We start from the raw sequence: 26,771 nt of genomic DNA on the forward strand, positions 1-26,771 counted from the left end.
CCAGTGTTTTTTAATAATTTTAAAAGGTTTGTAAATGTTTTTTAGAATGTTTTTTAGACTGTATTTACGATGTAAACAACGTGACAGATCATTGTACACATATAATTTAAAAACTATACTATAAGGGTATTGGGTAATAACATACACAGAGGCACCATTTAAACAGTGGCTTAAAAATTATTGTAAAATGGATCGAGGTAACCCATAGCATTTATACAAAAACACCTGCAGTTCAGTGAACTGACCCGTTGTATCTGTGAAGCTATGTAATTAATGATTGGCTAATGCAGACAATAAATGTTTAGTTGTCACGTCGGAACGGCACCGCCCTCTGACGTAGTCTGTGATGAAACGCGTTAGGGCGGAGCTGTTCTGACGTCATCATCCTCCGGCTTTCACCGTCCCGAAGCAAGTGTTCCAGTGATCCGACCCGCGGCGCCCGCTGATAGCGGCCAGGTGCGGGAGGTAGGAGTCCAAGGAGACACGAGACGAGGTTCGGGCAATTGCCGGGAGGAATATCATTAAACCATGTGGTAACCAGTCCACACTGGTTGATATGCGGTACGAGTCTTGACATCTCTAAGTGCTGTCCATGTTTAAGAGTTTTTATTGAATAAAACGGTTTTATACTATGAGGCGCCCACTCTTCATATTCTTTTGCTAGATCCATTCACCCGAGGAGTTCCGAGGACACAGAAAGAGGGGAGCAGCAGTCCAGAAATTTAAAGTGGCTTTTAGTGAACATTTTATTGTATCAGGTGGAATACCGAATACATGCTGTGGCCACAAGTGTGGATTTAATCTATTCATCAAGCATCAGTGAATGAGCACAGAGTCCACATTGTCCTTTTGTGTGTATATATACATATATATATATATATACACACATATATGTCATATATATATATATATATATATACATATACAGTGGGGCAAAAAAAGTATTTGGACAGCCACTGATTGTGCAAGTTGACCCACTTAAAAAGATGAGAGAGGTCTGTAACTTCCATCATAGGTACACTTCAACTGTGAGATACAGAATCTGAAAAAAAACAACAGGAAATCACATTGTATGATTTTTAAACAATTTACTTGTATATTCTTGTGGAAAATAAATATTTGGACAGCTACCAAGCAGCAAGATATCTGGCTCTCACAGACCTTTTCATTGTTCTTTAAAAAGCTCTTCTATCCTCCAGTCATTACCTGTATTAATGGCACCTGTTTGAACTGGTTATCTGTATAAAAGACACCTGTCCACACCCTCAAACAGTCAGACTGCTACCTCTCCACCATGGCCAAGACCAGAGAGCTGTCTAAGGACACCAGAGACAAAATTGTAGAGCTGCACAATGCTGGGATGAGCTACTCGACAATAGGCAAGCAGCTTGGTGAGAAGAGATCAACTGTTGGTGCAATTATTAAAAAATGGAAGAAATACAAGATCACTGACAATCTCCCTCGACCTGGGGCTCCATGCAAGATCTCACCTCGTGGGGTATCAATGATCTTGAGAGCAGTGAGGAATCAGCCCAGAACTACACGGGGGGACCTGGTCAATGACCTCAAGAGAGCTGGGACCACAGTCACAAAGGTTACCATTAGTAACAGACTACATCGTCATGGACTGAAATCCTGCAGCGCCCGAAAGGTCCCCCGCTTAAGCCAGCACATGTCCAGGCCCATCTAAAGTTTGCCAGTGACCATCTGGATGATCCAGAGGAGGATTGGGAGAATGTAATGTGGTCAGATGAGAGCAAAATTGAACTTTTTGCTATAAACTCCACTCGCCGTGTTTGGAGGGAGAAGAATGATGAATGGCATCCCAAGAACACCATACCCACTGTGAAACATGGTGGTGGAAACATTATGCTTTGGGGCTGCTTTTCTGCAAAGTGGACAGGACGACTGATCCGTATTAAGGAGAGGATGAATGGGGCCATGTATCATGAGATTTTGGGCAAAACCTCCTTTACTCAGTAACAGCATTGAAGATGGAACGTGGTTGAGTCTTCCAGCATGACAATGACCCCAAACACACCGCCCGGGCAACTAAGGAGTGGCTCCGTAAGAAGCATTTCAAGGTCCTGGAGTGGCCTAGCCAGTCTCCAGACCTCAACCCAATAGAAAATATGTGGAGGGAGTTGAAAGTCCGTGTTGCCCGGTGACAGCACCAAAACATTACAGATCTAGAGAAGATCTGCATGGAAGAGTGGGCCAAAATACCTGCTACAGTGTGTGCAAACCTGGTCAAGAACTACAGGAAACGTTTGACCTCTGTAATTGCCAACCGAGGTTATATTACAAAGTATTGAGTTAAACTTTTTGATTATCCAAATATTTATTTTCCGCAAGAATATACAAATAAATTGTTTAAAAATCATACAATGTGATTTCCTGTTTTTATTTCAGATTCTGTCTCACAGTTGAAGTGTACCTATGATGGAAATCACAGACCTCTCTCATCTTTTTAAGTGGGTCAACTTGCACAATCGGTGGCTGTCCAAATACTTTTATTGCCCCACTGTATGTATGTATATATATATATATATATATATATATATATAGAGAGAGAGCTTAATTTTTAAGCTACTGATCAAAAAGGTTTATGTACTGAGGTTTTACTAGCAACAGTGTGTTATTACCTATGGAATAGGTTTACACTATGTTATATTAGCACTGCATGTATTTTCTGTCATTAGCCTCTGTTTCCATGGTGACGGGAACTTGGTGTGACGTTATCAGCCGGCACCGGACAGCGGGACCCGCGGGAGGTGTCAGCAGGAGTCATTGGTGAAGGGTGCACTTAAAGGTGAGTAAATGTTTGTAAAAATTGTCCTGATGAAAATGCTGCTAGGCATTGAAACGTTGAAATAGAAGGAAACAGTGGGGGTCATTCAGACCTGATCGCTCGCTAGCGTTATTTGCAGCGCTGCGATCAGGTCAGAACTGTGCATGCGTATGCACCGCAATGCGTCTCACGGGTCCAAAGTGGACCGTTGCTGCGTGATGGGTTTTACGAAGAATCCATTCGCACAGCCGATCGCAACATTGACAGGAAGAAGGTGTTTGTGGGTGGCAACTGACGGTTTTCTGGGAGTGGTTGGAAAAATGCAGACGTGTCCATGCGTTTGCAGGGTGGGTGTCTGACGTCAATTCCGGGCCCGAACAGGCTGAAGCTCTGGGCAACTCAGAAACTGCACAAAGTTTTTTTTTGTACCGATTGGCTGCACATGCGATCGCACACTTGCACAGCTAAAATACACTCCCCGGTGGGTGGTGACTATGCGAACGCTGGACTGCAAAAAAACCCTAGCGAGTGATCAGGTCTGAATTAGGCCCAGTGTTCTGACGTTTTTTTCTCCCTGAGTGCCACCGCTGTGGATGTTGTATGTATATTTACAAACACGTGTTTGTAAAACGGAGGGCAATGGGGCAAGTAATCTTTACTTATACAGAGTGCCGGATACTACATGTATACGTATATATATATGTGTGTAGGTGGCATAATTTGAATTTTGCGCCAATGCCCACCACTCTCTAGTTCCACCACTGGGTCAGGGATAGGTTGGGGAAGTGTAAGTAGCGACAGGATGCAGCGGCAGCTAGGACTCAGGATTATGCCGTAGCGGACAGTCAGTAGTAGCTACTGGTTGCACCATTATGTTTAATTTTATTTCTCTGGGGTGTAATATTTCTACTTGTATTATTAGGAACTAGGGATAAATTAGATTACACCATGTGAATGTAAAATAGTGGTCGACATGTCCCTGGGCGGTGCTAGACACGCCCAAAAGGTGGTGTGAGACACGCCCAAAAGGAGGTGCTAGTCACGCCCCTCCAGCAGTGCACCCCCTAATAAAATTAGCTGGGCACGCCTATGGTGTGACGCCATCATTTGCCAATTCCTTTATGTGGGGAGTGGAGAAAGACCTGTTTCTTAGTCAACCATCTATAACACAGTACATGGTCTTATAATTGCGATATATAGATGACCTATTGTTATTTTGGTCAGGTCCAAAACAATTACTTGATGAAGTCATCAGTACACATAAAGCTTCCCATAGCCCAGTGAAATTGACAATGGTAACGGATGAACATCATGTCAATTTTCTGGACATACACATTTCAGTTGTAGATAATAAAATCTACACCTCTTTATATACCAAAAGTACAGACCGCAATACTGACAGCTTTCACCCTCAAGCCACCATTAGCGGCCTTCCGTTTTCACAAATGCTGAGAGTCTGTAGGATTAACAGTGATCCACTTGTACGTGATCAACAATTGGATGAAATGATGCTCAAGTTCAGAGATCTAGGGTACCATACTAGGCTATTACAACAGGCACGTGATAAAGCTGTAAGTAAGCCCAGACAACAGCTATTACTAAGTCAGGATAAAAAAACAAAGGGCAAGGTGTTTCCCTGGGTCAATCAATATAACACTTCTAGTATATATACCAGCAAAAGAGCTAAACAACTTTGGCCCATTATACGTACTGATCCTGACCTATGGATGTTTAAAGACACCAGACTGATGCCCAGTTACACATGCAGCAGGAACATCATGAGCTTGGTAGTTAAAACCGATGTGACCAAGAAGGTACCTGGGGTCTCAAAGTTTTTGAAACCTAGGAAGGGCTGCTATAGATGTGGATGTACCACATGTAACTTCCTAACTCCTGGGGATTAATTTAAGCACCCCTACTCAGGCAAGAAGATTAACCTCAGGGTATCTGTTACATGTAACTCCAAATATGTAGTGTATCTACTTTCATGCCCCTGTGGCCAACATTATGTGGGCAAAGTCAGGATGACTCAACATAGATCAGCAGTTAGGACAGCAATACAGTCGGGGACCAGCAAACAGCCGGTGGCAAGGCATTTTGCCTTAGCCAAACATTCCCTGGCATCATTACGGTACCGTATAATAGATCAAGCACCATTTTCCATCAGGGGAGGGGACAGGGCTGAACACCTTTTGCAATTGGAGACACGTTGGACACCCTCAGCCCCAAAGGCCTCAATGAATCTCTCGGCATGAGTAATTTTTTTGGAATTTTTGTCAATTTTTGTAATGTTTTGCATGCTCTCTGTGATTACACATAGTGGCATCTTTTGTCATAGTATGACAGCTTCTTGGCATCATAAATAGTAAGGGATAAAGTACTTGTCAATTTGTGTATGAAAATTGGCTGGTTAACGGACTGTGAAGTAGCTGGGTAATCATAACGTTTTGTTTTGCTTGGATTATCTATTCCGGATAAAGACATTAACAGGGAACATAAACAGCATTGTCTTAGTGGGTTCACCACATGTAATAGGATATAGAGATATAGACACAAGTATGCAATTTTAGTTTAAGCATTATGATGATGAGAGACAGTTCATATAGTGCAACAGGTTAATAACATTATGTCGCACTGAGAACCATGAATCTATAACACAGATGTACATTCATTCACTACAGTATTGAGCTATATTTTAGATGATATTTTAATGATGCATAGATGACACATCTATGCATGTTATAATTATATGCACATCAGGTTTCCAGCCTGTCTTTTACGATTGTTCACATATGTACAATATTGTTCAGATAGTGAATTACTATCTGTCTTAAGTGCACTTTGTTTAATTATGTGATTTGTTTTGTTTGTAGCGTTCACCATAGCAACAGTTCCCCACGCCCCCGTTGGATGGCCCAGGGAGATCACATCCGGTCATGTGACAGCGACTCTGACCGGAGGTGCTGAGCTCGGAAGCCAGACGTTGGCGCGGAGAGGACGGCTGGAGGTGCGCTTGGTAAGGTATTTAAATGCGATTATTTTCACTTGTCACTTGTGTGTGTGTGCTGAAGATGGGGGCCCGTACCCCGAAATGATGATTAAACAGCACCAGATTTTTTCACCCATGATTACAGACTCCAGAGTGCCGCCGTTTTGTTAACATCTTTTGTGTGTGTATATATAAGGGGGGTTTCCAGGTATATCATTTATATATATATATATATATATATATGAGCGCAAGGTCCACGGCACTCCCAATTCCCAAAGGTCAATGTGACACAATGATAAAGCCGGTGCCCTCCCTGGTAACAGCAGCGCTGTGTCCAATATTGAATGCAGAATCGGGCGGCACTCTCAGCGTAAAAATAAAGACAGACAAGCAAGTCTGGTGTTCGTTCAACGTTTCAATGTCAAAGCGGCATTTTCGTCAGGATGCCGCCGTTTTGTTAACATCTTTTGTGTGTGTATATATAAGGGGGGTTTCCAGGTATATCATTCATATATATATATATATATATATATATATATATATATATCTCCTGGGTGTGTGTGTGTATATATATATATATATATATATATATATATATATATATGTGTGTGTGTGTGTCAGATATAGAGCATATATAAAATATAGTATATATAAAATATAGAACAGGAGGAGCAGGTAACCGGATGTCAGCGCTGCCTCTCTGCAAGGGTTTCTCAATCTGTGCAGGAGAGCCTGCCCTTTGAAGTCCCGTCTAGCAGCTAATTAATTCAGGGAGAATGTGGAGGCGGAGCATGGACTGGGGACACAGTAGAGTGTAGAAGTCATCCCCCGTGTTGAGCCAGCAAAGCCGTGAACAGATCGGAATGCACTGTAGCTAATTACCTGATGCTCCAGCTGCTGACGAGTGCCTGCGGCTCCCTTGAGCTTATCTGCGGTGCATTTTAAAGCACAGAGATCTCTGCTAAGCGGTGCTCTCTGTGCGGGCAGCTCCGATCGCAGCTGAGTGTATCATTGAAGAGACTGTGACAGAGCTGTCTCCATCTCTCCCCCAAAAATATTGGACTGTCGGGAGGGAGGGGGGGGGGGGGGGGTTCTGGGTACTCAGAAACCCCCCCTGCGTGCGCCACTGACTGTATATCTTAATATACAGAGACAGCAAGAAGAGAGCTTACTTTCATGTTTTTATATATATATATATATATATATATATATACACACACAAGCAAAAAGTTCAGCACTCACCATAGCAAGCTCACCTGTGATAGTGTAGGACCTGCAAGACGGTGGGGTACCTTGGCGAGCGGTTTGCAGGCTTCCGTGCATTGGCCAATTCACTAACTAAACCCCCATCATTTATTTATTGATGTTGTGAGGATAGGTGAGCTTGCTATGGTGAGTGCTGAACTTTTTGCTTGTATGTATTTGGCTTGGTGGCCATGGGCTGCATGCACCCCACCCTATGAGTGGTGAGTGCAGACACTGCACCCCGCTTCTGGGGTGGCGAGTGCTGTGGTTTTCTAGATTTGTTTGCATATATATATATATATATATATATATATATATATATATCTCCATATAAGAAACGGCACTCAGAGTCCTGAGGACGGGGTGCTGTCCCCGAAAGTAGTCGACCACAATACAGTTTTGTGTTTTGCTGACAATGTCGACTCTGAGTGCTGTTTCTTATATGGAGCTGTGTATCTGATTATGCTGCACCAGGGCATGCTGTTTTGGACAAGTGAGTGCCGGCAATATATGGATTTATATATATATATATATATATATATATATATAAGATCCACTATCTGCCAACACTGTAGATAACATTGCAGCATGTCCCTGTGCCCAATCCAGAAAGCGTCCTTTTTTTCCAGAAAATTACAAGGCACTCAGGGAACAGTTTCATTGTATTCGGATGCCTGACCATTACCAGAGACTGCAACGACATTGTATTTAACTACATATACTTTGATTTGAAGTTGGTACACCTTTTGCAGCTACCACAGCTTCCACTATTCTTGGAAGGCATTCCATAAAATTTTGGAGTGTTTCTGTAGAAATTTATGCCCATTCATTCTGTAGAGCATTTATGAAGTCAGGACTGATGTTGGACAAGAAGGCCTGGCTTGCAATCTCTGTTCCAATTCATCCCAAAGGTGCTCGATGGGGTTGAGGTCAGGGCTCTGTGAGTGCCATTTAAGTTCTTCCATACCAAACTCATCAAACCATGTCTTTATAGCCCCTGCTTTGTGCACTGGGGCACAGTCACATTAGAATCGAAAATAAGATTTTAAACCTACCGGTAAATCTATTTCTCCTAGTCTGTAGAGGATGCTGGGGACTCCGTAAGGACCATGGGGTATAGACGGGCTCCGGCAGGAGATAGGGCACCTAAAAAGAACTTTGACTATGGGTGTGCACTGGCTCCTCCCTCTATGCCACTCCTCCAGACATCAGTTAGAGAACTGTGCCCAGAGGAGATGGACAATACAAGGCAGGATTTAGCAATCCAAGGGCAAGATTCATACCAGCCCACACCAATCATACCATGTAACCTGGAACATACATAACCAGTTAACAGTATGAACAACAACAACAGTAACGGTCCAAGACCGATGTCAACTGTAACATAACCCTTATGTAAGCAACAACTATATTCAAGTCTTGCAGAGTTTCCGCACTGGGACGGGCGCCCAGCATCCTCTACGGACTAGGAGAAATAGATTTACCGGTAGGTTTAAAATCTTATTTTCTCTTACGTCCTAGAGGATGCTGGGGACTCCGTAAGGACCATGGGGTTTATACCAAAGCATCCAATCGGGCGGGAGAGTGCGTATGACTCTGCAGCACCGACTGAGCAAACGCTAGGTCCTCATCAGCCAGGGTATCAAACTTGTAGAATTTAGCAAAAGTGTTTGACCCAGACCAAGTCGCCGCTCGGCAAAGTTGTAAAGCCGAGACGCCTCGGGCAGCCGCCCAAGAAGAGCCCACCTTCCTAGTGGAATGGGCCTTAACCGAATTTGGTACCGGCAATCCAGCCGTAGAGTGAGCCTGCTGTATCGTATTACAGATCCAGCGAGCAATAGTCTGCTTTGAAGCAGGAGCGCCAATCTTATTGGCCGCATACAGGACAAACAGAGCCTCTGTTTTCCTAATTCTAGCCGTCCTGGCTACATAAATCTTTAAGGCCCTGACTACGTCCAGGGATCTGGAATCCTCCAGGTCACCGGTAGCCACAGGCACCACAATAGGTTGATTCATATGGAACGACGAAACCACTTTAGGCAAAAATTGCGGACGTGTCCTCAATTCAGCTCGATCCACATGAAAAATCAAGTAGGGGCTCTTGTGTGAAAGAGCCGCCAATTCTGACACTCGCCTTGCTGATGCTAAGGCCAACAACATGACCACCTTCCAGGTAAGAAATTTCAACTCAACCTTGTTAAGCGGTTCAAACCAGTGTGATTTTAGGAACTGCAACACCACGTTCAGGTCCCATGGTGCCACTGGAGGCACAAAAGGGGGCTGGATGTGCAGCACTCCCTTTATAAACGTCTGGACTTCTGGAAGAGAAGCCAATTCCTTCTGAAAGAAAATCGAGAGGGCCGAAATCTGTACCTTAACCGAGCCTAATATCAGGCCCATATCCACTCCTGTCTGTAAGAAGCGGAGAAGACGACCCAGATGAAAATCTTCCGTAGGTGCATTCTTGGTCTCACACCAAGACACATACTTTCGCCAGATACGGTGATAATGTTTTATCGTCACCTCCTTCCTAGCCTTTATTAAAGTAGGGATGACTTCTTCCGGAATCCCCTTTTTTGCTAGGATTCGGCGTTCAACCGCCATGCTGTCAAACGTAACCGCGGTAAGTCCTGAAATACACAGGGCCCCTGCTGCAACAGGTCTTTCCTCATAGGAAGAGGCCAGGGGCTCCTGTGAGCATCTCTTGTAAATCCGAGTACCAGGCCCTTCGAGGCCAGTCTGGGACAACGAGTATCGCCTGTACTCTTCTTCGTCTTATGATCCTCAACACTTTCGTGATGAGAGGAAGAGGAGGAAACACATAGACCGATTCGAACACCCACGGTGTTACCAGTGCGTCTACTGCTACTGCCTGAGGGTCCCGAGACCTGGCGCAATACCTCCGAAGTTTTTTGTTGAGGCGTGACGCCATCATGTCTATTTGAGGAGTTCCCCAAAGACGTGTTACGTCTGCAAAGACTTCTTGATGAAGTCCTCACTCTCCTGGATGGAGGTCGTGTCTGCTGAGGAAGTCTGCTTCCCAGTTGTCCACTCCCGGAATGAAGACAGCCGACAGAGCGCTTACATGATTTTCCGCCCAGCGAAGTATCCTTGTGGCTTCCGCCATCGCGACCCTGCTTCTTGTCCCGCTTTGGCGGTTCACATGAGCCACTGCTGTGACATTGTCTGATTGAATCAGAACCGATAGGTTTCGAAGAAAACTCTCCGCTTGTCGAAGGCCGTTGTAAATGGCCCTGAGTTCCAACACATTGATGTGTAGACAGGACTCCTGGTCTGACCAAAGACCCTGAAAAGTCTTTCCCTGTGTGACCGCTCCCCATCCTCGGAGGCTCGCGTCCGTGGTAACCAGGATCCAGTCCTGAATCCCGAACCGGCGACCCTCCAGCAGGTGAGCACTTTGCAACCACCACAGGAGGGACACCCTGGTTCCTGGGGACAGAGTTATTTTCCGATGTAAATGCAGATGGGACCCGGACCACTTGTCCAGAAGGTCCCATTGAAAAGTCCTTGCATGGAACCTTCCGAAGGGAATGGCCTCGTAGGCCGCCACCATTTTCCCCAGAACTCGAGTGCATTGGTGAACTGACACCCTTTTCGGTTTTAGCAGGTCTCTGACCATGTTCTGAATGTCCTGGGCTTTCTCTATTGGGAGGAAGACCTTCATTTGTTCCGTATCCAGTATCATACCTAGGAACGGTAGTCGAGTTGTCGGAATCAACTGTGACTTTGGTAGATTTAGAATCCAACCGTGTTGCTGGAGCACTCTCAGAGAGAGCGCCACACTGCTCAGCAATTTCTCTCTTGATCTCGCTTTTATCAGGAGATCGTCCAAGTATGGGATAATTGTGACTCCATGCTTGCGCAGGACCACCATCATTTCCGTCACTATCTTGGTGAAAATCCTCGAGGCCGTGGAAAGTCCAAACGGCAACGTCTGAAATTGGTAATGACAATCCTGTACAGCGAATCTCAGGTATTCCTGATGGGAGCATATATGGGGACATGAAGGTACGCATCCTTTATGTCCAGAGACACCATAAACTTCCCCTCCTCCATGTTGGCTATTATTGCTCTGAGAGATTCCATTTTGAATTTGAATCTTTTTATGTACAGGTTTAGGGATTTCAGATTCAAAATCGGTCTGACCGTACTGTCCGGTTTCGGGACCACAAATAGGGTTGAATAGTAACCTCTTCCCTGCTGGTGCAGGGGAACCTTGATTATCACTTGCTGTATACACAGCGTTTGAATTGCAGCTAACACTACATCCCTTTCCGATGTGGAAGCTGGTAGGGCCGATATGAAAAATCGGCGAAGGGGCACCTCCTCGAATTCCAATTTGTAACCCTGGGAAACTATTTCCAACACCCAGGGATTCAGGTCCAAACTGACCCAGACCTGACTGAAAAGTCGAAGACGTGCCCCCACCGGTGCGGACTCCCTCAGGGGAGTCCCAGCGTCATGCTGTGGGTTTTGGAGCAGCCGGGGAGGACTTTTGTTCCTGGGCACCTGCCGAAGCAGGTGCTCTCTTGCCTCTGCCCTTACCTCTGGCGAGGAAAGAGGATCCCCGACCTCTTTTGGACTTGTGCGACCGAAAGGACTGCATCTGATAGGGTGTTGCTTTCTTTTGCTGTTGGGGAATATATGGTAAAAAATTTGATTTACCTGCTGTAGCTGTGGAAACCAGGTCCGTCAGCCCATCCCCAAACAATACATCACCCTTATAGGGTAGCACTTCCATATGTTTTTTGGAATCCGCATCACCCGTCCATTGGCGAGTCCATAAGGATCTTCTCGCTGAGATAGACATGGCATTGGCCCTAGAAGCTAGCAATCCAATGTCCCTTTGAGCATCCCTCATAAATAAGACTGCATCTTTTATATGGGCTAGAGTTAGGAATATAGTATCCTTATCCATAGTATCAAATTGATCTGTCAGCTCATCTGTCCAAGCTGCAATTGCGCTACACACCCATGCCGACGCAATCGTCGGTCTTAAGTTAACACAGCACCCGTATGAGAATAAATACCCTTTAAGGTAGTTTCTTGCCTGCGATCTGCAGGGTCCTTAAGGGCCGCTGTGTCAGGAGACGGTAGCGCCACTTTTTTGGACAAGCGCGTCAGGGCCTTGTCCACAGTGGGGGTGATTCCCAAATTTCCCTGTCCTGCTTAGGGAAGGGGTATGCCATATAAATTCTTTTGGGGATCTGCTGTCTCTTATCCGGAGTCTCCCAAGCTTTTTCAAAGAACTCATTTAATTCATGCGATGTGGGAAAATTAATAATCTGTTTCTTTTCCTTAAACATGTGTACCCTTGTGTCGGGGACCGAGGGTTCATCCACAATATGCAACACATCCCTTATTGCCACAATCATACACTGAATGGTTTTAGTCACCCTAGGGTGCAATTTTACTTCGTCATAGTCGACACTGGAATCAGAATCCGTGTCGGTAGTAGTGTCTTGTGTTAAGGGACGCTTTTGAGACCCCGACGGGCCGTGTGAGTCGGTCCAATCTGAGGGTTGACCGCCTGATGTCCCCCCTAAACCAGCCTTATCAAGCCTTTTATGTAAAGATGCCACATATGAGGAATATTGCTGCCCAGGGCACCCCCCCCCCTGCGCCCTGCACCCTTCAGTGCCTGCTTGTGTGTGTGTGACTGGGAGCAATGGCGCGCAGCGGTAAAGATCTGATGTCTTCTTTGCCTTCTCATACTCACCCGGCTTCTATCTTCGGCATCTGTGAGGAGGACGGCGGCGCGGCTCCGGGACGAACCCCAGGTGAGACCTGTGTTCCGACTCCCTCTGGAGCTAATGGTGTCCAGTAGCCTTAGAAGCAGTGCCGAACTTAACAAGCCAGCTCTGCTTCTCTCTCCTCGGTCCCACGATGCAGGGAGCCTGTTGCCAACAGGACTCCCTGAAAATAAAAAAACAAGAAACAAAATTCTTTTTCCACAGAAAACTCTGGAGAGCTCTCTGCAGTGCACCCATTCTCCTCTGGGCACAAGATCTAACTGAGGTCTGGAGGAGGGGCATAGAGGGAGGAGCCAGTGCACACCCATAGTCAAAGTTATTTTTAGGTGCCCTATCTCCTGCCGGAGCCCGTCTATACCCCATGGGCCTTACGGAGTCCCCAGCATCCTCTAGGACGTAAGGGAAAAGGGTCTTCCACACAAACTGCTGCCACAAAGCTGGAAGCACAGCATTGTCTAAAATGTCTTGGTATGCTGAAGCATTAAGATTGCCCTTCACTGGAGATAATGGGCCTAGCCCAAACCCTGAAAATGAGCCCCATACCATTATCCCTCCTCCACCAAACTTCACTGTTGGCATAATGCAGTCAGGCAGGTAATGTTCTCCCGGCATCCGCCAAACCCAGACTCGCCCATCTGACTACCAAAACAGAGAAGCGTGATCCATCACTCAACACAACATGTTTCCACTGCTCCACAATCTAGTGTCGGTATGCTTTACACCACCCCATTCGACGCTTGGCGCTGGACTGGATGATGTGAGGCTTACATGCAGCTGCTCGGCCAACTCCTTCCATTTAGCTCCTGCCGCACAGTTTTTGTGCTTACAATAATGTCAGTGAAAGTTCGGAACACTTCAGCTATGGAATCAGAAGAGCGTTGGTGACTTTTACTCACCATGCGCCTCAAATTACCAACTTGACCCGGGTGACAAAAATCCTATTTTTGGCCCTGACATAGTCAAACATTGAGGTGCCTACTATGATCAGATTTCTGCATCTAAAGGCACATCAGCAGCTGAAATTCATAGCCAACTTGTCCAGGTAAATGGTGATAACGTCATAGAAACAAACAGGTTTGGGGCATTGCCTTTTATAACGGCAGGACAGACTTTCAAGATGAGCAGCGATCTAGCCGGTCAAGCACGTCCACCACAGATGACTATTTTGTGCTGCATTGAAGGTCTTATTCAGGAGGACAGATGCATTTGAGTTAGTTATATTGCTGATGAACAGAACATTTCATTTGCAACCGATGGCGAAGTTCAGCAAGCTGTGATGTCTTGGTTTCAGGCGCGTGACACTGATTTCTCCTATGCTGGAATAGATGACATGGTGTTCCCTTGGTACAAATGCTTAGACAAGTATGGGGACTATGTAGAAAAATGATCTATTGATTTTATATATATATATATATATATATATATATATATAATATGTACAAGCTGAATACATTTATGCATTGAGAGGTCTTGTTAACTTATTTATTGAATCACCCACGTATAAGACCAAATTTTATATTTAAAACGGCTTACCATTAAACTGCATAAGAAACAAATTCCTTTTTTGTGGCTTTGTTGTGGCTTCATTCTTCCTGACATTTTCCAAAAGAACTGGTTTAGAAAAGCTTGTCTTGGAATGTAAATTCATGCCTCCATAATGTATAGAAAATGTTAGTGCCACAGCCATGGGATCAAAATCTCTTAACCAAGTCTATTGAAAGAAAGAATTTTTTTTTGTGAAAAGAAACATTTAACCACTAGATATAAATACAATCTTAAATGTTATTTTTTATGTTTCATTTTTCTTACATATCAAATACTTAAGATTACTTACACTTGAAGATTTATCAGTATTCTCTGTTGACATGATTTTCAACACAATATCCTTTACACCAAAAGACAAGAGTTTTCTGACATCCCTTGAATTCCTATCTGTAGAAACACATGAAAACAATGGTAAATTCAAATTATTTTTTAAACGTACTATAAGGCCCCAGACGTCAACATCAAACTGTGTTTTAGGCAAGTCAACAATGCTTAGTAAATGCTTCCATTTCCGGGAATGTAAACAGCAAAGCAATCAGTCCTAATCTGAACAAAAATAAATTTTGGCATCTTGCAAGCGTCAACACTCAACTAAATATAATGGGAGTTCTATGGGGATGTTCACTAAAGACCTTATTGCGATTGCAAACTGATAATTTCCCGCCGATTTTTCAGATGATTTTCCGCCCAGTGCGTATGCACAGGAGCCGTACTGCGGGTAAACATGCTGGGAGGTGCGATCACATCTCAGTAATGTGAACGCCTCTACCTGATTGACAAGCAGAGGCATTCGTGGGGTGGTGACGTGGTGTTGTGGGCTGGGGCCGTTTTCAGGGGGGCCGCTGTGACTGAGAAAGGCTGCGTAGGCGGGAGACTTCCCTTAATCAGCGAAGCGATCGCAATTGATGGCCACCATTAGCATGCTGGGCGGCCCCCAGAATGCGATCATAGCAGTTGCAGTTTTGCTAATTTAGCAAAACTGCAACTGATGCTGAATAGAGTCCTAAGTACACAGCTGTAAGAGTTAATTACAATGTAAGAGTTAAATTGAACATGATGTAGTTAAACAAGTGATCCATTTACTATTATAAGTTTAGAACGATGATACTTGTCTCTGTGACAAAGCTAAGCTGCAATTTCGACCTTGACTCTCACAGAATCAGACTGTTTGGTGTTCTGCCAAGTATTATCATTAGTATGTGTGGTAAAAAACTTAACATAGATGTTTTGACTTCTAAACACATGTTGTTTTCTTTTTGCAATAATTGTATTTGTTGTTCTTGCAAATTGTATTATTTATTGTGCTTTAGTTGTATTGTATGGGAGGCATTCAAGTTGCATGCTGCCGGGTTCCCAGCAATCAGGATGCCGATGCCGGAATTCCGACACCCAATGAAATACCAGCAGTCGCAATCCCGCCTGCCGCCTGAAATCCCCACTCGGGTGGTGGTCTATGCCACCACCCAAGGGGGAATATAACCCTGTGGCCACCAGGCCTGAAGTGTGGTGAGCACAGCGAGCCCGCGAGGGGACACACTGCGCTCGCCAACGGTATCCGACTGTCGGGATTCCTGACCGCCAGGATCCTGACAGCCGGGATATCATACTGAATCCGTATTGTACAATGTATATAAATAATGCTTCATTTTAGTATATACAGAAACGACAGTAATTGCAGTATATTTATCTATGTGTTTCAGCTGTATAGGTTCTGCTATATGCACCTTTATTGTCCTATATGCATAAGTAAGACATTTTCTAGACAGCTATGAATATTAAAGAGTATTAATTACAGTGTGAACAGCCCATGTATTCATAGGTGCATGCATGTGTAGTCTACCCAAGAGAATTGGGTCTGAGCAATCACCAAAGTCAACTTAGCCATAGGATTATGGGCCTGATTTTGAGTCGATCTCAGCAACGATATCAGAAGCAGTGGAGGAATGTTTTTCATTTGAACATGCATCTAAGTTCTACCGCGCATGTGTCCAGATTTTGTATGTATAGAGTCGCACTCTTTGGACGTACAGTAGCAGAAATATAAGGGGCGTTTCTGGTTGGTGAGTGGGAGGAAACAGCAGGGTGGCTAATAAGACGCACAAAGATGTTGCATTCTATGGGAGTGTCATATGTGTGTTGCAGGCTTGTCACAGAAAGTGGCTGCGTACAAAGGCATTGAACCACTCACACACAAAAGGCCATACTCAGATGGAGAAACTGCACCTGCTAGAGCACTGGTGCAAGATTTGATGGTGCGACTGATGGTGAGTCTAAAGACGCACCAAGAGGTATTTCAGCATTTACGGATGCTGACATTGGACGTCTCACTCCTTGCACATTCAGAATCATGGACCTACACCATGGAAGAACTTTGTAGCGGTATTAGCATAAAGACAAAGACACAACTGCGACCTTTATGTTCAGCAACCTGTCCAAATATAAAATAAGGCCTTATGCTCAAGCTGGGCATTAGTTTAGGACAGGCATTCAGCAACCTAGCACATTGGGACTCAGAGTCTTTTGAAATTAGCATGCTCCCATATTGGGATCCAGTCACATGATCAACAGTTACCACATGATGTCGACAACACAATGTCAAGATGTCAGATGTCAACATGCTTCTGCCCGGCGACAGGCACAATGTCGACATTCTCAGAATGCTGACTGTTAGAGTTAGTTGCTGCTGGGAGGGTTAAGCTGTGTGTGTGTGGGGGAGGGAGGGTTATAGTTAGGGGGATTATCAAGGTTAGGTATAAGGAGAATGCCGCTCCTCAGGTGCCAGTGCCGTAACTTTGCATCACAGGACTACCGCTACCGGAAGGAGACACTGGAGCAGCTGCTGGGAAAAGGGAAGACACCACTAGAACAGTGGATGGTTTGTCAACTGTTTATCATGTTGACACATCATCCGTGTAGACATGAATGTCAAAATTCTCATGCCGACCTGATGCAAGTCGATATAATAACTGTCAACCAAACAAGCCATAACCCTTTACACCAAGGTCTACATCTTGAAAATGGACTCTGAGTTAGTGAAGGAGAGACACTTTCTAGCAACGCTATCATCCTGCACTTGTCCTATATACAGTATTCCTGAATGTCAGTCACAAAAAGCGATACCCTGAATTACCACCTGGTGGTTAAAGTTCTTAATCAGTATTTTTCTCAGTATGTTTTTATTGCATGCTCAAGAGTATTTAAAAGGGAAATTCCAATGCATTGTCTTGTGGATTGTGGACACTTCAAGATTGATCCATTCAGAAGGATCTTGCGATTATTTATAGTGTAAGTTTATATTACCCTTGTTTTTCTTTCACAGCCTTGTGCTTGTAATGGCTTTTGCTGGAATTTGTGACCCTCCCCTGTTAACCATCCCAGGCTTTAAGCACTAGTACTTAGGGTCACTTAAGGGAGAAGGGGGTGCCATGCCTCTTGTTCAAGAAAATAAATATATATTTATACACCTGGTTGACTCCCTTTACTTAGCAAATCAATTATGAGATAGTTTTTTTTTTGTAGGCCCAAAGGCAAGCATTTGCAAGGGCCCCTATGTACCAAACAATGGTGAAAAATGTATATAACCCATGTAACTTTGATTGGGAAGGTTGACCCCTCCCATTTCCTGAAACCATAGGAGATGCACTCCCTACTAGTGTGGGCATCAGAGTGCACTTTTTTTTTTCAGAGCCTGTTCATGTTTTTTTGTTTTATATTAATATCCCTAAATGATGTTTGATTAATACAGAAGAGGGTAGAGTGCTTGGATAGTTTGGATGGGTAACACGATTTTTGCTTTGATGGACTTTTATCTGAATTTTTTTTTTTATCCTGTTGATTGAGTCTCTTTTATTTATTCATGGCCTGATTCAGAGTTAGGAACAAATAAAAAAAGTAATTTGTTGATAGAACAACCATGTTGCAGTGTAAGGTGGTGCAAATGCTTGTATTTTTTTTCTTTCTTTCTTTCTTTCTTTCTTTCTTTCTTTCTTTCTTTCTTTCTTTCTTTCTTTCTTTCTTTCTTTCTTTCTTTCTTTCTTTCTTTCTTTCTTTCTTTCTTTATATATATATGTTTAGTTATGCATGCAATGAATACTGGCTGCTTTTTACAAGTAACAAACATATACTGAGTACTTTTGTTTTTATATTGAAATTTAGAATTAAATTAGGGCACACCTCTTCCAATCTCTCTGCATATTTTATAACTGTCCCATATACAGTGCAACATGGTTTTGCCAAAATGCATATTGCTCTTTTTCTGCTTGGTGGAGGCACCACTTGGTTATGGCCCTGTAGTGATCACCCCTGAGCTCCTACACCATTATCAAGACTTCAGGACCAATAGGCTTCAGGACTAATATCATTTTTTGGACACCCCTAATAGAGGCATTCAAGCTGAGAGTTTCCATGATGACCCTACAGGGAAGAAAAGTGCAGGTGGGCGAAAGGGGAAATACAAGGGAAAAAATATACAATATATACCATATATATGTAATATATGTGTTATATACTGATAGCATATTTTTCAATAAATGGCTTTCACTCAGATATATATCAGGGATGTAGTTAATATCTGGCGCTCAGGATCCCAAGGGTAAATACTGGAGTTAGGGTTAGGGCTAGGATTAGTTTTAGGGTTAGGTTGTGGTGGGGGACGGTTAGGGTAAGACTGTGGGAGAGGTTAGGGTTAGGATTAAAATACTTACCACAGTGCGTCAGGATTTGGAACTTTGGGATGCCATTGCCAGTATTCTGACTATTGGGATCCTGTGTGCTGTGATATCGATCACCAAAATATATATATTATGATGATTTACATTTTTTATCATTATCGCCTGGATGATTTGCTGTAAAAGCTAGATTTTTTTTTCTTCCATAAACCAGGAAGTCATGGTAATAATAAGATTTTAAACCTACCGGTAAATCTATTTCTCCTAGTCCGTAGAGGATGCTGGGGACTCCGTAAGGACCATGGGGTATAGACGGGCTCCGCAGGAGATAGGGCACCTAAAAAGAACTTTGACTATGGGTGTGCACTGGCTCCTCCCTCTATGCCCCTCCTCCAGACCTCAGTTAGAGAACTGTGCCCAGAGGAGATGGACAATACAAGGCAGGATTTAGCAATCCAAGGGCAAGATTCATACCAGCCCACACCAATCATACCATGTAACCTGGAACATACATAACCAGTTAACAGTATGAACAAAAAACAACAGTAACGGTCCAAGACCGATGTCAACTGTAACATAACCCTTATGTAAGCAACAACTATATACAAGTCTTGCAGAGTTTCCGCACTGGGACGGGCGCCCAGCATCCTCTACGGACTAGGAGAAATAGATTTACCGGTAGGTTTAAAATCTTATTTTCTCTTACGTCCTAGAGGATGCTGGGGACTCCGTAAGGACCATGGGGTTTACCAAAGCATCCAATCGGGCGGGAGAGTGCGGACGACTCTGCAGCACCGACTGAGCAAACGCTAGGTCCTCATCAGCCAGGGTATCAAACTTGTAGAATTTAGCAAAAGTGTTTGACCCCGACCAAGTCGCCGCTCGGCAAAGTTGTAAAGCCGAGACGCCTCGGGCAGCCGCCCAAGAAGAGCCCACCTTCCTAGTGGAATGGGCCTCAACCGAATTTGGTACCGGCAATCCAGCCATAGAGTGAGCCTGCTGAATCGTATTACAGATCCAGCGAGCAATAGTCTGCTTTGAAACAGGAGCGCCAATCTTATTGGCCGCATACAGGACAAACAGAGCCTCTGTTTTCCTAATTCTAGCCGTCCTGGCTACATACATTTTTAAGGCCCTGACTACGTCCAGGGATCTGGAATCCTCCAGGTCACCGGTAGCCACAGGCACCACTATAGGTTGATTCATATGGAACGACGAAACCACTTTAGGCAAAAATTGCCGACGTGTCCTCAATTCAGCTCGATCCACATGAAAAATCAAGTAGGGGCTCTTGTGTGATAGAGCCGCCAATTCTGACACTCGCCTAGCTGATGCTAAGGCCAACAACATTACCACCTTCCAGGTAAGAAATTTCAACTCAACCTTGTTAAGCGGTTAAAACCAGTGTGATTTTAGGAACTGCAACACCATGTTCAGGTCCCATGGAGCCACTGGAGGCACAAAAGGGGGCTGGATGTGCAGCACTCCCTTTACGAATGTCTGGACTTCTGGAAGAGAAGGCAATTCCTTCTGAAAGAAAATCGAGAGGGCCGAAATCTGTACCTTAACCGAGCCTAATTTCAGGCCCATATCCACTCCTGTCTGTAGGAAATTGAGAAGACGACCCAAATGAAAATCTTCCGTAGGTGCATTCTTGGTCTCACACCAAGACACATACTTACGCCAGATACGGTGATAATGTTTTATCGTTACCTCCTTCCTAGCCTTTATTAAAGTAGGGATGACCTCTTCCGGAATCCCCTTTTTTGCTAGGATTCGGCGTTCAACCGCCATGCCGTCAAACGTAACCGCGGTAAGTCTTGAAATACACAGGGCCCCTGCTGCAAAAGGTCTTCCCTCAGAGGAAGAGGCCAGGGGTCTCCTGTGAGCATCTCTTGTAGTTCCGAGTACCAAGCCCTTCGAGGCCAGTCTGGGACAACGAGTATCGTCTGTACTCTTCTTCGTCTTATGATCCTCAACACTTTCGTGATGAGAGGAAGAGGAGGGAACACATAGACCGATTCGAACACCCACGGTGTTACCAGTGCGTCTACTGCTACTGCCTGAGGGTCCCGAGACCTGGCGCAATACCTCCGAAGTTTTTTGTTGAGGCGTGACGCCATCATGTCTATTTGAGGAGTTCCCCAAAGACGTGTTACGTCTGCAAAGACTTCTTGATGAAGTCCCCACTCTCCTGGATGGAGATCGTGTCTGCTGAGGAAGTCTGCTTCCCAGTTGTCCACTCCCGGAATGAAGACAGCCGACAGAGCGCTTACATGATTTTCCGCCCAGCGAAGGATCCTTGTGGCTTCCGCCATCGCGACTCTGCTTCTTGTCCCGCCTTGGCGGTTCACATGAGCCACTGCTGTGACATTGTCTGATTGAATCAGAACCGGAAGGTTTCGAAGAAAACTCTCCGCTTGTCGAAGGCCGTTGCAAATGGCCCTGAGTTCCAACACATTGATGTGTAGACAGGACTCCTGTTCTGACCAAAGACCCTGGAAAGTCTTTCCCTGTGTGACCGCTCCCCATCCTCGGAGGCTCGCGTCCGTGGTAACCAGGATCCAGTCCTGAATCCCAAACCGGCGACCCTCCAGCAGGTGAGCACTTTGCAACCACCACAGGAGGGACACTCTGGTTCCTGGGGACAGAGTTATTTTCCGATGTAAATGCAGATGGGACCCGGACCACTTGTCCAGAAGGTCACATTGAAAAGTCCTTGCATGGAACCTTCCGAAGGGAATGGCCTCGTAGGCCGCCACCTTTTTCCCCAGAACTCGAGTGCATTGGTGAACTGACACCCTTTTCGGTTTTAGCAGGTCTCTGACCATGTTCTGGATGTCTTGGGCTTTCTCTATTGGGAGGAAGACCTTCATTTGTTCCGTATCCAGTATCATATCTAGGAACGGTAGTCGAGTTGTCGGGATCAACTGTGACTTCGGTAAATTTAGAATCCAACCGTGTTGCTGGAGCACTCTCAGAGAGAGCGCCACACTGCTCAGCAATTTCTCTCTTGATCTCGCTTTTATCAGGAGATCGTCCAAGTATGGGATAATTGTGACTCCATGCTTGCGCAGGACCACCATCATTTCCGCCATTATCTTGGTGAAAATCCTCGGGGCCGTGGAAAGTCCAAACGGCAACGTCTGAAATTGGTAATGACAATCCTGTACAGCGAATCTCAGGTATTCCTGATGGGGGGCATATATGGGGACATGAAGGTACGCATCCTTTATGTCCAGAGACACCATAAACTCACCCTCCTCCATGTTGGCTATTATTGCTCTGAGAGATTCCATTTTGAATTTGAATCTTTTTATGTACAGGTTTAGGGATTTCAGATTCAAAATCGGTCTGACCGTACCGTCCGGTTTCGGGACCACAAATAGGGTTGAATAGTAACCTCTTCCCTGCTGGTGCAGGGGAACCTTGATTATCACTTGCTGTATACACAGCGTTTGAATTGCAGCTAACACTACATCCCTTTCCGATGTGGAAGCTGGTAGGGCCGATTTGAAAAATCGGCGCGGGGGCACCTCCTCGAATTCCAATTTGTAACCCTGGGAAACTATTTCCAACACCCAGGGATTCAGGTCCGAACTGACCCAGGCCTGACTGAAAAGTCAAAGACGTGCCCCCACCGGTGCGGACTCCCTCATGGGAGTCCCAGCGTCATGCTGTGGGTTTTGGAGCAGCCGGGGAGGACTTTTGTTCCTGGGCACCTGACAAAGCAGGTGCTCTCTTGCCTCTGCCCTTACCTCTGGCGAGGAAAGAGGATCCCCGACCTCTTTTGGACTTGTGCGACCGAAAGGACTGCATCTGATAGGGTGTTGCTTTCTTTTGCTGTTGGGGAATATATGGTAAAAAATTTGATTTACCTGCTGTAGCTGTGGAAACCAGGTCCGTCAGCCCATCCCCAAACAATACATCACCCTTATAGGGTAGTACTTCCATATGATTTTTGGAATCCGCATCACCCGTCCATTGGCGAGTCCATAAGGATCTTCTCGCTGAAATAGACATGGCATTGGCCCTAGACGCTAGCAAACCAATGTCCCTTTGAGCATCCCTCATAAATAAGACTGCGTCTTTTATATGGGCTAGAGTTAGGAATACAGTATCCTTATCCATAGTATCAAATTGATCTGTCAGCTCATCTGTCCAAGCTGCAATTGCGCTACACACCCATGCCGACGCAATCGTCGGTCTTAACACAGCACCCGTATGAGAATAAATACCCTTTAAGGTAGATTCTTGCCTGCGATCTGCAGGGTCCTTAAGGGCCGCTGTGTCAGGAGACGGTAGCGCCACTTTCTTGGACAAGCGCGTCAGGGCCTTGTCCACAGTGGGGGGTGATTCCCAAATCTCCCTGTCCTGCTTAGGGAAGGGGTATGCCATAAAAATTCTTTTGGGGATCTACGGTCTCTTATCCGGAGTCTCCCAAGCTTTTTCAAAGAACTCATTTAATTCATGAGATGTGGGAAAATTAATAATCTGTTTCTTTTCCTTAAACATGTGTACCCTTGTGTCGGGGACCGAGGGTTCATCCACAATATGCAACACATCCCTTATTGCCACAATCATACACTAAATGGTTTTAGTCACCCTAGGGTGCAATTTTACTTCGTCATAGTCGACACTGGAATCAGAATCCGTGTCGGTAGTAGTGTCTTGTGTTAAGGGACGCTTTTGAGACCCCGACGGGCCCTGTGAGTCGGTCCAATCTGAGGATTGACCGCCTGATGTCCCCCCTAAACCAGCCTTATCAAGCCTTTTATGTAAAGATGCCACACTTGCATGCAACGTATGCCACATGTCCATCCAATCTGGAGTCGGCACAACCGACGGGGACACACCACTCATTTGCTCCACCTCCTCCTTGGAGAAGCCTTCCGCCTCAGACATGTCGACACACACGTACCGACACCCCACACACACAGGGAGTTACCTATAAGGGGACAAAACCCCAACCAGGCCCTTAGGAGAGACAGAGAGAGAGAGTATGCCAGCACACACCCAGCGCTTAAAAACACTGGAATATATGACCAGATAGCGCTGTTATATGTATAGAATTGTAATCTCCACTCACTGCGTCGCCAAAGTGCCCCCCTCCTCTTTTTTCCAGCCTGTGAAGCTCAGCAGGGGAGAGAACAGGGAGCCAGCGTTTCCTCGTGCAGTCTCTGTGGAGAAAATGGCGTTGATTAGTGCTGAGGATCAAGCCCCGCCCACCCGACGGCGGGCTTCGGTCCCATCAACTTTCTATAGAAAAATGGCGGGGGTTACCGGATTTACTGTGCCACAGCCTAATCCATGCTTATTAATGCCAAATATGAGGAATATTGCTGCCCAGGGCGCCCCCCCCTGCGCCCTGCACCCTTCAGTGCCTGCTTGTGTGTGTGTGTGTGACTGGGAGCAATGGCGCGCAGCTTACCGCTGCGCACTTACCTCATGAAGATCTGATGTCTTCTGCCGCCTGATGTCTTCTTTGCTTTCTCATACTCACCCGGCTTCTATCTTCGGCATCTGTGAGGAGGACGGCGGCGCGGCTCCGGGACGAACCCCAGGTGAGACCTGTGTTCCGACTCCCTCTGGAGCTAATGGTGTCCAGTAGCCTTAGAAGCAGTGCCCAACTTAACAAGCCAGCTCTGCTTCTCTCTCCTCGATCCCACGATGCAGGGAGCCTGTTGCCAACAGGACTCCCTGAAAATAAAAAACCTAACAAAATTCTTTTTCCACAGAAAACTCTGGAGAGCTCTCTGCAGTGCACCCATTCTCCTCTGGGCACAAGATCTAACTGAGGTCTGGAGGCGGGACATAGAGGGAGGAGCCAGTGCACACCCATAGTCAAAGTTCTTTTTAGGTGCCCTATCTCCTGCGGAGCCCGTCTATACCCCATGGTCCTTACGGAGTCCCCAGCATCCTCTAGGACGTAAGAGAAATGAAAAATACCAATATATTTGATAAAGCCATTTACAGCAAAAAGTTAAATGCTGAAAGGCACATTATATACCAAGGCAACACATCTATATATCAAGACAACACATATTATGGTTTTTGTTTATGGATTTTCATAATTTACAATGTTGAAAACAGAGGAACATTGTGTTTCAGTATTTGCATCAGACATTACATACCTTGGAGCCTAGGAGACAGATCACGGACTTGCCTGCACATAAAAAGCACTAATTAGTTTGTTTTAATAATTAATTTTTTTTTGATGCACACTGCTTTAAGCACTATTCCTGACGGAATTACAAATTTAATTACTTATGATAACTCAAACGTCTTTTTTAATTTTTATCCAAAATAAAAATAGTTAATAAAAGCAGCAAAATACATATACATATACATAAATACAGGATACATAAGAAATCTCAGCAGACGTGATGCTGGCTGTCACTATACCAACAGCGGCTTCCCGTCTACCAGAATCCCGGCAGCGAGTCCTCCCGTGGGCTTGCTGCGCTCGCCACGCATCGGGCCTGGTGGCTCGTTTCGCTGGCCACAGGTTCTATTCCCACTTAGTTGGTAGCGTAGACCTACCGACCAAGTGGGAATACAGAGCATTTGTCGGGTTCCCAGACGTCAGTATTTCACTGGCTGTCGGGATTCCGGCGTCGGCCTCCTGAACGCCAGGATCCCAATAGCCGGTATATTGACTGCATCCCCATAAATACAGTGCCATGCAGCATTCAAGTCCATAAAAAGTCAATTTGTCTGTACTACAAGACAAACAACATCCGATTTGTCTGTACTACAAGTGACACATACTCAGATTGTTCCAGACAGTAGTTTTATTGAGAACCAGTAGGCTCTAAAAGTATATTTTCAATTTTAGCAAGATGCCCAGTACCCACTAACATAAAGTGGTTTTAATGATGCTGCCACTCCTATACTTCACTGTTGGTATGGTGTTTACTGAGGAATGGACAAAGAGAAGAGAAGACAGTCACAAGCTCAAAATATACAAATTCCAAGTGTGGTTGGTCCGCACACCATACTTTCCAAATACACTACCTGTCAAAAGTTTTAGAACATCTGCATTTTTCCATTTGTTATTGAAATGTAAGCAATTCAAGTCCAGTGAATAACCTGAACAAGCACAAAAGCAAGCTAGAGGCTAAAAACTGTTTAGGTTAGCAAATACTACAAAATAATGTTAATGTCATAGTCATAAAAATTACATTATTCAGGGAACATGTAATGAATTAAGAATTTACAGCTGTTCTGCAGCAATGAAAATGTGGTTTGTCTGGGCCCTGCAGCTCAGAGGAGCAGAGGTTCCCAAACTGTGCGCCGTGGCTCCCTGGGGTGCCTCGGGACACTTGCAGGGGTGCCCTGGGTTGGTGGTCCAGGACCAATTCAAATTATTCATGGTCAATATAATAGGCAAAACCAGTGCTGGTGGCTGCCAGTCATAAAATATGTGGGCAAACAGAAGCAAATCTTGTACCTTACCACACAACTGACCCTAAGGATGACATATAAACGTGATCTACTTAATGTAATATTTATTTCTAAATTTCTCAATAAGAAATTTTTGGCCTAGGGGTGCCGTGAAAAAAATTCTGATATTCTAGGGTGCCGTGATTCAAAAAGTTTGGAAACCACTGCAGTGGAGTATTGAACACTGAAAGACTTGACATTTTTGGTTCCTCATGCAGGGTTTTTGTACACCGCTGAGTAAGAGAAAGGATGGTTTCTCAGTGTGTAATCTGTTTACTAAGCGTCGGCTTGTAAAAGTTACCACTTCCAGGCGT

General features: G+C 45.0%; 1 protein-coding gene across 3 annotated transcripts in view; it reads right to left on the reverse strand.

Annotated features, from left to right (window-relative positions):
• LOC135031779 (uncharacterized) overlaps nt 1-26,771 on the reverse strand; it is a 935,328-nt gene that overhangs the window by 484,748 nt on the left and 423,809 nt on the right. For all 3 annotated transcript variants that reach the window (XM_063954034.1, XM_063954035.1, XM_063954033.1), the window contains exons 14-16: nt 25,146-25,177; nt 14,634-14,731; nt 14,333-14,510 (exon numbers count right to left, since the gene is read on the reverse strand). In XM_063954034.1, the coding sequence (XP_063810104.1) occupies nt 14,333-14,510; nt 14,634-14,731; nt 25,146-25,177 (308 nt within the window). The remainder of the gene's footprint in view (nt 1-14,332; nt 14,511-14,633; nt 14,732-25,145; nt 25,178-26,771) is intronic.

The sequence above is a fragment of the Pseudophryne corroboree genome, chromosome 2 (genome assembly GCF_028390025.1).
Source record: "Pseudophryne corroboree isolate aPseCor3 chromosome 2, aPseCor3.hap2, whole genome shotgun sequence".
NCBI lineage: Eukaryota > Metazoa > Chordata > Amphibia > Anura > Myobatrachidae > Pseudophryne > Pseudophryne corroboree.